We start from the raw sequence: 11,771 nt of genomic DNA, 5'->3' as shown, positions 1-11,771 counted from the left end.
CCGGGGTCAGCTGGGGGTCATGCACCAAAGTGAGGCTCATGGTGGGTTGGGATAAGCCGGCCTATTGATATAACATAGGTATTCCAGGCTTGGTGGTACATTTTGCGCCTCTAAGGTGAAATGCTGCGGTACATGTTCCTTTAGATAAAAACGAAGTGGACTCAGTGGTTGATTGAAATAACACGACATGGAAGGCTGTGTGTAATATGTTATTTACAAGATGTTGACGTTGCATTATTTTCCTTTCTGTTATAAGAAAAACATATTATACTGTATGTTGACATCAGTGATTCATAATTACAGCTTAACGTTACATGCAAAAAATGTTTGCGGTGGTTTTATGTTCGCGGTTTTCGCGGTGAACTCTTGTGGCTGCAGCCCTGCTATTGTTTCAAACGCGAACTTAAACTGTGACTTCTGCGAACACGCCATTTTCTCCCTACGGCGAAATCAAATCCCCGCGAAATTAAATGCATTTAACAGTTGCAGTAACAATGAAAAATATCAACAGATAACCGTATAGAGAGCTTTTGCAAAGGCCAAGGAGGTAATAACTTTATAACCTCCTTGCAAAGGCTAAATAGTTTTTTCATTTGAAAGAAAACTTTGGCTGAACATATACTGCACATCACACTATCTGTATTCCGGACCGGTAGTCTCTCCAATGAATTTGTTCCTGTCGTCTGCTAATCGTTTTGCTGCTATCCTTGTTTGGGGTCATTCGAGGTCAAAAATACCAAGATGGCGGCCACCATGTGTGTTCCACGGCGTGAAGTAAGAAATGTCGTCAGTAGTGCTCAATTTCGAACTCAAGGTTAATGTATTTGATAGGATTCTTTGATGAGTGACATATGTTTCCGCTCGAGTTACTTTTGATGTTCATTTTAGCATTAATACCTTTTTTCAGCACTACCATGTGTTGTGTGGGGAGGGGGGCAACACATGCGTCCTTGTTATGTTGAACTTCGTGTCTCTTTTCAAGTGTTTTATACTCACAAAAACTTGACATGATAAGTCCATGCCATACGTCTAACAGCGTTATTGTTTTTACTACACCAGGATAACAGCAAGCAGTATTAGTAGCTTTCCTCTAAGTCACCCAGCAAGAACAATCAAGCCAACGAGATGTGGAGACTACACTTGACTACATCCATTCTCCGCAGAAATGCCAGTATAAGTCACCGTGTGCGGAGCCTGTCCATACAGGCCAACAAAACAACTTGTCAGAATACTCCTGCCTACAGCCAACAGTCTTTAGCACATGGACAGAAATTCAGACAGTGTACAACATTCTTGCAGCCATACCAAGTGACCCAGCAGTCAGCTACATGTAGCAGCTATAGTGGCAACAGTGGTGATGGCATAATCGTGAAGGAAAAGCTTCATCCTAAAGAGCAGGAAGAACTGAAATCCTTTGAGGATGATTTCTTTGGACCAGAAATAGACGAAACTGTCCCGGATAGCGTCGAACACCCTGAACCGCTCTCAGACATTTACAACAGGAGGACCAGGGTCACATTGCAGCAGGATGTGGCAAAAGGAATAGAAAGGAAACGTTATGGATACATGCAACATACTGACATACCCACACAGGAGACAAAAGGAAAAAGTAAAACTAAAAGGCCAAAGAAATCCTTAGATGCAAAAGGAAACTTTAGAATTGATGAATTCCTGGATGAATCGAGAGCGGACAGAAACCGTCATGGCCTTGTAGAAGGTTCAAGGTCACCTAAAAAAAGGGCGGGGAAGTCCAGTCCTCGGCAGCAACTAGAGCATACATATAGGTATGGAGACAAATATAATCTTGATCTAAACATGCTTTCTGATAGAACTGCAACTACAAACTTCCAACAGGCTCCGATAAGACAGGATAGACTCAAAGCGGCGGTAAGAAATATTGTCCCAGCTACAGTATCATCAGATTTAGATGTGTTCCCAGAAAGAAAGGAGAAGAGAAAACATCAGCATGCTCAACTACCTGATGAAGGGGTCGGTAGAGAAGAGTCCAACAGTACTGCTCTACCATACAATGATGAAGACGACTTTGACCCTAACCGTGCTGGACAGGATGAAGACTTTGGCACTGTGGCTAAGGACAGGTATAAGAGGAGATGGTACCGGAAGAGTGCGGATGTTGAGGAGTATGTGGACAGTGATGAGGAGGTGGAGCGTAGACATCAGCGTCCGCCGGGACAGTCCCGACACACCTGTCAGTGGTACGGCAACAGGATGAAGGAACTGGCAAAGGCAGGGAAGGTAACGCTAACAGAATAGAATCATCTTCTCTTTATAAAAGTGTTGATGATAGGCTGTTACTGTTGTATCTTTCACTTATGTAACTAATTAGTAAAATGCATATTCAAAGATTGTATCCTTCTTCATATCTTGAAATCCATGTGTCTTTTACACACTTTCTTCAGTCAAAAATATGTATAACACTTAACTACATACATGTAAAGTGAATACATGTCCATGAAAAATAACTTAATGTATGTACATTGGTGTACATATCCAGCTACCAGAGGCCATTGACATGTTGGAGACCAGGATGCTGAAGGAGGACAGAGTGCCGCCTAACGAGTATGTGTACAACGTCCTGATTGGTGCATGTGGCAGGACTGGCTTCTCACAGAAGGCTTTTGAGCTCTTCTTCAAGGTAATGATACTAGTCAGGGTTTTTTCTAGAAGAATTAAACAAGAGGGAGCACACACAGACGAGGGAGCGAATTCTATGTATTTATGGAAGAATTAATCGCTGAGGGAAGTCTGTATGCTGGGGATTAAGCTAATATCTGAATTTGACAAGGGGTCGCTGGGCTGAAACAAGAGGGCGCAGCGCCCCTCTTTCCCAATTTAGATGAACCCCTGCTAGTAGTGTGACAGTTGTATGGTCCTTCATTCAAGATTATTATTGCAAACTGTAGATATTCTCTTACACTTTGTTAGTGTTCATCATATTGTATATATTCAGCCACCATGTATGCAATAATGAATAGTAAGACTGTATAGATACAACATAAGGTATTGAGCTTTAACTCCATGTTAACAGTGGATGAGTGTGTGTTAACTTTGTGAATATATATAGAAACACTGATAACAACTTACAACATTTACTTAATTTCTGTTGTGTTAGATGAAGGAGCGGGGCCTTCATCCTGGGATGGTGACCTTCACAGCCCTGCTCAATGCCTGTGCAGAATCACCCTTCAACAAGACTAATGAGTTAGGGAACATCATTCGGGTCAGGCAGGAGATGGCCAAGAGGGATATCCAGCCCAACATGATAACTTACAATGCAATGCTGAAGGTAAGACGGCCCTCATACTACCCCTATATATAGTTCTTACATCAGGCTACCTTAGAATACAAACATATCAGTACAAAAGGAACATTTACTACAGATGTGACTGACCACCAAGTTTCATTATTGTGTATTTCTGCTTGTTTCTGTTTGCTATAACCTGTTCAGTTTGTCAGACTGTTTATTTTACCTTTGGAAGTAGCAGTTTTTCAAAACTTCCTTGTCATGAAAGGTCCAAGTGAACATGAATGTACTTGAACTTGTCCTTCCTCTCCAGGCCTATGCGAAGTGTGCCGACCTGCCAGCAGCCCTGGAGCTGTTCCAGGAGATCATACAATCTGGACAGGAAGTCACAGCCAAGACCTTCAGTTTCCTCCTGTTTGCCTCTACTGAGGACAGGGAAGCCGGCTTCACTCAAACAGTAGAGGTTAGACTTGTCATCAATCAAACATTTCAGCATCATCATTTCGTGAAAACAGGCTAGACCATTTGCATGTGTTCTTGCTAAAAACTTGACAAAATGGTTTTCAGGCAGGGCTCAGCATACTTTAGTCCTAGAGTCGATTCCACATTACCGAGAGGGTGTTTTTTACCTTTTGTTCTAATATTTACAAAACCTTTGTAACAATCTATGTGAGATAAGTAACTGTTAAGAACAATTTCCAACATTTATTTGATGTTCTACTTTCTGCAATATGGGATTTATGACATTGAATAGGTAGTCTTTAAGCTCGCCAAATTCCATGTTGTTTATATCATTCTGCAATCTCAAAATCTTTTTTGGATATTGCCCATTCATGGTATGTTACCTGTGACACATAAACAATACCAATATGTGTCCTCATTCATACGATCCTGATAATTCTCATAGCTTAAAGCTATCCAACAAATCATTCAAGCTTGTCTAGTATAACAAGTATATGTTTATATCAAAGAAGTGCTTATATGAATGTCTCTTCCTCTTCTCCAGGCTTGGAGACTGATGAGAAAGAGCCACATCAAACCTGACATCTTCATCTACAACCTGATGCTGCGTGCAGCAAGGGACTGTGGGATAGGCCAACAGGAGGTCGCAGAACAGATCCTACTAGGAGAGTCCAACATGAAGGGTATCCCCACCCAGCGTCGGAAGAAGATACACGTGGGACCCAAACTAATCAAAGGGTCGAAGACTGCCAAGCAGCTTAGTGCAGGAAAGGGTTCGCAAGTCGTCTCCAAGGAGATGTTGACCGTTGAGCCTGTAGGAGTAGCTGACAGGCAGGAGGACAGTCTAAGCCAAGCAGATGAGTGGTGGGAGGACGGGTCTCTTCACGACAGTAACACCAGTAATGAGGCTGAAGTGAAAGCAGTCGCACCAACACAAAGTGTTCCAAGCTTGTTGAACCTGGAGACAGGAACGGAGAACGTTGTGTCGCTGGGACAGGTGCGGACCCCTGCAGACAGACTCAGCCTGTTTGGAGGGGTGGGGGGTTTCTTAAGCAGCATGGAGGCTGACGGAGTCAAACCAAACATCAAAACTTTCTGTCAGATGCTGGAGACCATCAGCCCAAACACCAGGTAAGGACACATAAGTGCATTTGTAATATACCTACCTGCCTACCTATTCCTTTGACCTCCGGGATGTTGGGGGGACAAGGTAGCAGTGAAGATGGATATCTGTCTCCAGGCTCGTCTATTTCTTGCAGCAGCCAGCCTTTCAGACAGGCTAAGGGACGTCCACTCTGCGATGTTATCCTGCCAGGATTTCCTCTGTAATATGCTGAATTTAAAATCACAATTTCAAAGCTTACATTTTCTAGTTAGTTCATATCTGAGGCAAACACAGTACCAGTGCCGTCCATTCCTTAATGTAGAAAACTAAGGCTTTAAATATTGTACATAATGTGTAAGGAGGAGGATTTTGGCCATTACTGAAATTGAAAAATATTGTCCTGTAGGGAAGAGACAGACCTGATGGCAGCCATGGATGAACATGGTGTAAAACCAGACAGGGACTTCTACAATGCACTCATCAGGAAGAGAGCCATGAGGAGGGACATGGAGGCAGCCAAGGTACGCTCTGAGTTTTCTCCACCATTTGTTCCTTGGTAGTGTCCCTTTGAACCTTTTGAGAAACCCCTTAGCCAGCCCTTGTATGTTACAATGATATGTAGGATCCAAAAGACACCCACTTGTTTTATTGATAGATCCAATGAAAAAAATTGTATCAAATTTTTCATTGCAGTTAAATGACACTGCCATAGCGTGCGTAGTCCAGTGGTTAGCAATCTTTCCTCTGGAACTAGAAGCCCCGGGTTCGATCCCAGCTGTGTCGCTCACCCGGCATGCACACTACCGGAAAGGGTCGCAGTCCTTAGGACGGGACGTTAAGACGTGGTCCACTGTTCATCGTGCTTGTCAAAAAGAGCTAGGGGAATTTCCCCGGTACAATGAAGCTGTAAATGCTGTATATAGCATCTGTCTTCTCTGTCACGACCAGTGGAAGATTAGCTCATGTATTCATTGAGTTCATTTGAGCTAAACTGGTTCGAGACCACTTTCCTTTCCTTTCCTCTGCCCTGACAGGGTGGATTTATCTAAATGTCAAAGACTATGTGTTAGCATGGAGAACATGCCATGGACCTAACATACAGTACCATTGTGACTGATTTTGTGTTCCCCACTAGGCTGTACTGCCCATGATGAGTGAAAGGAGACAGTCCCCAAACCTCCGGACATATGTCAACATGGCCATGGCATGTACCAACAGTCAGGAGGGCTTTGAACTGATCAGGGAAGCTAAGGTGGGTAGACATCATGATTCTTGTACAGTATGGATAGGTTGTGATTTACTTTAGAGAAATAAAGTGTGCATGTGCTTAATAATCTGTAATTCTTGATTTGTTAACTGTAACTTGATTTTAGCTGATTCAATGGTCACTAGTCAACAGGTAAAATTTCATCATCGCTAATATTTGATCACTGATATTTAAGCCAGTAATGTTTGTTCCCACCGTTAAATTTAAGTGCCGTGACCTACTCCATTTTTTCCACAACCGCTATATTTTCCTGCCGCTATATTAAAGTGATTTACAGTACATCATGCAATCTGTGCCATGATCTATTTCAAGTGTGTATGAGTATGAAACCATGTTTCTGCATTTGGTTGAAATTTATCAACTGTAGCAATTGTCAATTGTGGTGCTAAATGTCCTTCCACAAAACACTGAAGTTTACATGCCATTACAATAACAATGTAACAATGAACATCAGAAAGTCAATTTATATTTTATTTCCAATTTCCCTTGCAAGCCAAGTTGTAAAATTCACAATTACCAGTAATTTACCACAGAAGCTTAAAAGGAAATAGACTATTTTATGAGCCAACAGGCCAGGCATCTTGTGAATCAGGAATGGCTTATTGTACCCAAACAGAAGTCAAACATAATAACAATCATAACTATTTTCCAGGAAGCTGGGTTTGCTCCAAATGTGCAGTTGTTCACAGCCCTGATGAAGGCAGCCCTTGGCTCTAAGGACTACGGCTATGCCAAGGACCTGATCCTGGAGATGGAACAGCAGAACGTCGCACCAGACACGCTACTTATCAAGAAACTAGAGAAGGCTGCTGTGGATTATATGGGACCACAGGTGCACACAATTTCTTTTGCTTAATCAGTTAATGTACACAAGTGGGTTTGGGATGTAGTAATGATTTATACCTATCATAGAGTAATACATGTACTTTTTTTCTTAAAAGAATATTATCTGTATATATTGATGCAGATGAGGTATTGAATTTTCATTTAAGAAAACAGAAAAGACATGTTGAACTGACCTTTTCATATAGTTCTAAAGGTAAATTGAATAATCCCAACTCAGAAAAATGGTTCCTTTTCTATAGATTTTTCAATAAGGCTTACTTTGCTGTTTATCCTGACTTTTTGATGGAGAGAAATCTTTATTCTTTCTTACAGAAGGGTCCATTCCGGTCCCCCCTGAATGTTTACTTGTCCAAAGTCCACGCGTTTCGCAGTGTGTACAAGCAGTGGTTGGAGCGTACGCCTGCGGCACAGAAGGAACATCCATGGGACAAGTACAGGAAAACACCCAGTCAGGAGGGGGATGAAGCTATTAACTAGATATACAACTGTCTCAAGAAGAGCAGTGAAAGACTATACTTTATTTTCCCTGCTATGACACACGAGCATAAGAAAGCAAAGTACCTGGTATACATACATGTAGTAATATTCTGTATGAAACTGATGCAATCAACAAATGTGAACAAATAATAATGTTGGAGATTACAGTTGGAAAGGTCATTTAACAGCAATTTTCTGTGTATTAATAAACTGCTTATTTCACTTATGATATATGTTGTTCTGTACATGTTAACACAAACACAAACTTGTCACCTGACCCAAAATGTTCTTAAAGACTTTCCAGTGGTGTACCAAGTATGCACCTGTGTGCAGCTTAGGGAATATCTCTACCAACAGTTATAAGTTAATCACATTTAAGCTTCCAATAGAACAAAATGCTGACATGCACTAGACTACTGTACAACAAGAAAGTCTATACAGTGTAGAACTCAGTCCCTCCATACGTTTTCTGAAAAAAATGTGAGAACCAAAAAATCAAATTGGTGTGGCCTAAAATAGTCCCCACAAACTTGTCACCCAAGTCCCAACACAAAATTTTCTAAAAACTTTCCAGTGGTGTTCAACAGTTAATCACATTTAAGCTTCCAATAGTACAAAAAGCTGACACGTAGACTACTGTACAAGTAGCCTGGGTGCCATCCTGTTTCTACTGGGGCTCCTACATTCGCTACCCTAAGAAAATATTTTTTTAGGGTAGCGAATGTAGGAGCCCGGTAGAAATAGGATGGCACCCAGGCTACTGTACAAGAAGGAAGTCTAGACAGTGTAGAACTCAGTCTGCTCCTCCTGGAAGCACAGCTGTCTGCAGGTCAGGTCCACCAGCAGTGGGGACACGTTCTTCCTGCCTGCCGACACCTCCACCAACCGCAGCAGCCGATTGGCCAGCGTCGTTCTCTCATCCGAATCCCCCTCCTGGATATATGATGAAAAAATACCCACTCTAGCCATGCTGAAGTTCAGACTTGGCAGTTTTTTAACCCTTGTCCTGCAGACCCCTATATATAATATAGTGGTTAGTGGTTGCACATTACAGAGACTTTATGTGGGTCCCTTACATGTATAGGTGGACTGAACGCATCACACCGAAGGGCACAAAATGTGGAAGTAACTATGCAAACAGCAGTGCAGGAAAAGTCGAGGGAAAATGACCTGATTAAACTATCAAATTGATTAAATAAATTGTGTTAAAAAACGCCAGCAGGACAAGGGTTAAAAACTTGTTGAGCTACAAGATATTTAGAACGTGAGACAGAGGAAAATTGCCTCAATAGTATTCAACTGTTCATGAAACTGTGGAAGGAACGATACAGGTACCTTAATCGCCCCACAGATGTACATGGTGTTGTACATGTCTGCTAGTCTGGACACTTCCTCCATCTCTACACACTGGTCAGACGTGCCCTTGGCTGGAAGGAAAATTACATCCTGTTTCTATACAGGGTAGTTGGAAGAGATACATGCATGTTAAAAAAAGTCCAGTCCAGCAATATTCCTTGTTAACCTTACCTAGCTAATGAGCAGAACTTATGGCCATGAGCACCATACCCACCATTGGTCACTACAAAACAGGCTCTGCCGAGGAAGTACTCTACATCCACACACTGTACAGCAGACTTGACTGTTGAGAAGCTGAAATCGAAACAACACATGAAGGGTGTTAACAAAGCACTTTCAGAGAGAGAGTGTGGTAATCACCAAGGCTATCAATAGCAATATAAAACATATCTCACTCTCAGTATCCAAACATGAAGGGGTGCAAGAGCCTGAGCACAAAGGCATATATGCAGTATTAAAACATGTATGTAGTAAGCTTGAACAATATTAATCTGCTTGAAACAAAGAAATACAAGAAGTGGCAAAGCATACCACTTTATTTTTGCAAGGCAAGCAAAACATAACCTAATAAACAGAAGTTCTTTTCAGACAAAAGTAACAAGGGCTAGTGCTCCATAGTATGGACTATACGTTGTACTCACTTACTATATAAGTTGTACAGACAGCAATATAACAAAGTTAACAGTGTGATAACTACCTGAGTCTGTTGGTGAGATCTATGAAACAAAGAAATACAAGAAGTGGCAAAGCACACCACTTTATTTTTGCAAGGCAAGCAAAACATAACCTAATAAACAGAAGTTCTTTTTAGACAAAAGTAACAAGGGCTAGTGCTCCATAGTATGGACCAGTGTTCTCGCCAGGCCTTTTCAGCATAGGGGCCCCCGATGCTGTGATCTGGACCCCCGATGCTGTGATCTGGACCCCGATGCTTATAATGTTTCAATCAATCAATGAGCATAGGGGTGGTTCTTTATGGGAAGAACCTTCATAAATCTTATAAAAAGTTCATATTTGGCTTTAGAATGAGGATGTGACAGAGGAAAAACTTAACTTCACAAAATTTATCCCTCAAAATGCAGGAAATAGTGTCTTATTTGAATTTTAATTTAGTGCCAGACTCCCAACCGTCTTTGGCACTCTGCGAGTGACTTGCGCCGCGCAAAGTTGGCCTTCTAGATCTGTACCTGACCCCTATGCTGTGAAAAAGTCCTGGTGAGAACACTGATGGACTATACGTTGTACTCACTTACGGTATATAAGTTGTACAGACAGCAATATAACAAAGTTAACAGTGTGATGACTACCTGAGTCTGTTGGTGAGATCTATGATGAACACTATGTAGTCTATCCTGGGTCTGGTGTCTGTGTTTTCCTCAGGCAGAGGCAGGCTAGTGGTGGTACGACTGTGAAACAAGGTTTGAAAAAGAAACATCATCTTTACTATTCTTTTTCAGAAAAACATAATTGCCCACACGAATGCATATTTCTTTCTAAATCAGTAAATGTGAAGATCTAAGGATCATCATAACCATAGATTAAAATTGAATAACCCTTTTCATTCTATTCAACTTGATACACTGTTGTACTCACACTTGTAGCTTAAGCCCTGTGTCTGTACAGACATCCACCATGGACTTGGCAAGCTGCTGTGTCCCTGTGCCATAGCTGCCGACAAGCTGTCGGTATGACAGGAACAAAATTAGCCGTGGCGACTGTTACAGGGCTTAAATTACTTGCTGTCGTGTATATCATCATCATAAACTTCTCTATCACGTTTTGCCATAAACAAAATGTTAAACTTAGACTAGAGGCAAAGTTTAATACTGGAAAATTTTATTTCAATCCCTGCAGGGGATAAACGGAAATGAAATATACTCACCAACTCTTTGAATGAATACTGGGATAGTTCTCAGTTCTAGTTTAACTTGAGCGAAATTCAAAAGATAAATTACACTCAGCAGTAGTACCAAGGAGGTTGAAATATTATTCCAACCTCCTTGGTACTACTAACATTATTTGGTCAGTGTTGCATTGGTTTGCCTGTGTTGACAGAAACGACCAAAGTCACCAAACACATAACTTCCGCACTTCGTTTTACATACTTGTAAGTTGTACTCTACGTTCACCTTTTTTTCTTCTTTTTTTTTATTGCAACATTTACATACAAGACATGATGACGACAGACTCAAGCTTACAGCTTATTTTCATGTCGTCATCGACAGGATACATTACAGAAGAACAAAACAAATATTACAAATACTGAAAATGGTGCTGACATGCAAAGCATAAGAGCAACAAATTATCTCAAATAAACTACATAACAGAAATCATTAAATGTAAGAAAAATTGAAATCAATAAACAGATAAATATGTGGACAGGTAAACAAGACTGGTAGGATGGTGGTTTACTACTCAAATCTTTTGGATTGTATAATGACGTTCACCTTAAGTTAGAACATTTAAGACATAATGTTGGTAAACATGTGATCAGGTGTTACCTACCAACACCGTGGCAGCGTTTCGAACCGGCATCTTATGGAACGGCTTCAAAATCTCTTCAGGCAAAACCTCGGACATTTCTCTTTCCTCTTCAGCCGCCATTTTCAAAATGACCGCCTTCGTCGCATCAAAACGCAATAGACATTTACAGGTAAAAAGACTGAGCAAGTTACTTTAAGCTGAAGTTTGGGTTCATTTGATAATTATATTATAAATTATAATTTATAATTAAACATTTAATATAAACTAAAGCAAGAAACTGTAGGTTAATTTTGAATTTATAATTTTCTGTTCGGTTGCGGTAGGTGTCGCAAATATTGAACAGTTCATTAAGTTATAGGGGTAGTAGGTCTACTGTACGTTTTTAATATTGTATTCAAAAGAAATCATAGCAAGTATTGTTGCAATTTAACGTATAAACAGTTTTTATAGTAAAGATTTATCGAGATAGAGTCACATTGTTTGACACGTTTTTACAAGAACATTATGTC

At 40.8% G+C, this 11,771-nt stretch overlaps 2 protein-coding genes across 3 annotated transcripts; one reads left to right on the top strand and one right to left on the bottom strand.

The window, feature by feature from the left end:
• Positions 1 to 707: 707 nt before the first annotated feature.
• Positions 708 to 7,648, top strand: LOC136439920 (pentatricopeptide repeat-containing protein 1, mitochondrial-like). 2 transcript variants are annotated; one of them, XM_066435585.1, is made up of 10 exons: positions 708 to 774; positions 1,060 to 2,256; positions 2,516 to 2,656; positions 3,134 to 3,307; positions 3,579 to 3,728; positions 4,272 to 4,858; positions 5,239 to 5,353; positions 5,968 to 6,084; positions 6,752 to 6,931; positions 7,258 to 7,648. In XM_066435585.1, exons 2-10 carry the CDS (start codon positions 1,126 to 1,128, stop codon positions 7,420 to 7,422), a joined length of 2,760 nt encoding a protein of 919 aa, XP_066291682.1. In that variant the 5' UTR covers positions 708 to 774; positions 1,060 to 1,125; the 3' UTR covers positions 7,423 to 7,648. The 2 variants fall into 2 exon arrangements, with proteins under 2 accessions (XP_066291682.1, XP_066291684.1); XM_066435587.1 differs by having other exon boundaries at positions 722 to 814.
• On the bottom strand, positions 7,449 to 11,419 carry LOC136439921 (centromere protein M-like). The gene is made up of 6 exons (XM_066435588.1): positions 11,284 to 11,419; positions 10,372 to 10,457; positions 10,086 to 10,184; positions 8,993 to 9,072; positions 8,758 to 8,849; positions 7,449 to 8,355 (listed from the first exon to the last, which is right to left on the bottom strand). The coding sequence occupies exons 1-6, from the start codon at positions 11,380 to 11,382 to the stop codon at positions 8,200 to 8,202; spliced, it is 612 nt and encodes a 203-aa protein (XP_066291685.1). The 5' UTR covers positions 11,383 to 11,419; the 3' UTR covers positions 7,449 to 8,199.
• Between the last annotated feature and the right edge of the window lie 352 nt (positions 11,420 to 11,771).

The sequence above is a fragment of the Branchiostoma lanceolatum genome, chromosome 8, assembly GCF_035083965.1.
Source record: "Branchiostoma lanceolatum isolate klBraLanc5 chromosome 8, klBraLanc5.hap2, whole genome shotgun sequence".
NCBI classification, from domain to species: Eukaryota; Metazoa; Chordata; class Leptocardii; order Amphioxiformes; family Branchiostomatidae; genus Branchiostoma; species Branchiostoma lanceolatum.
Note: the sequence above shows the minus strand (reverse complement) of the source record. Positions and strands in the feature narration are given on the sequence as shown.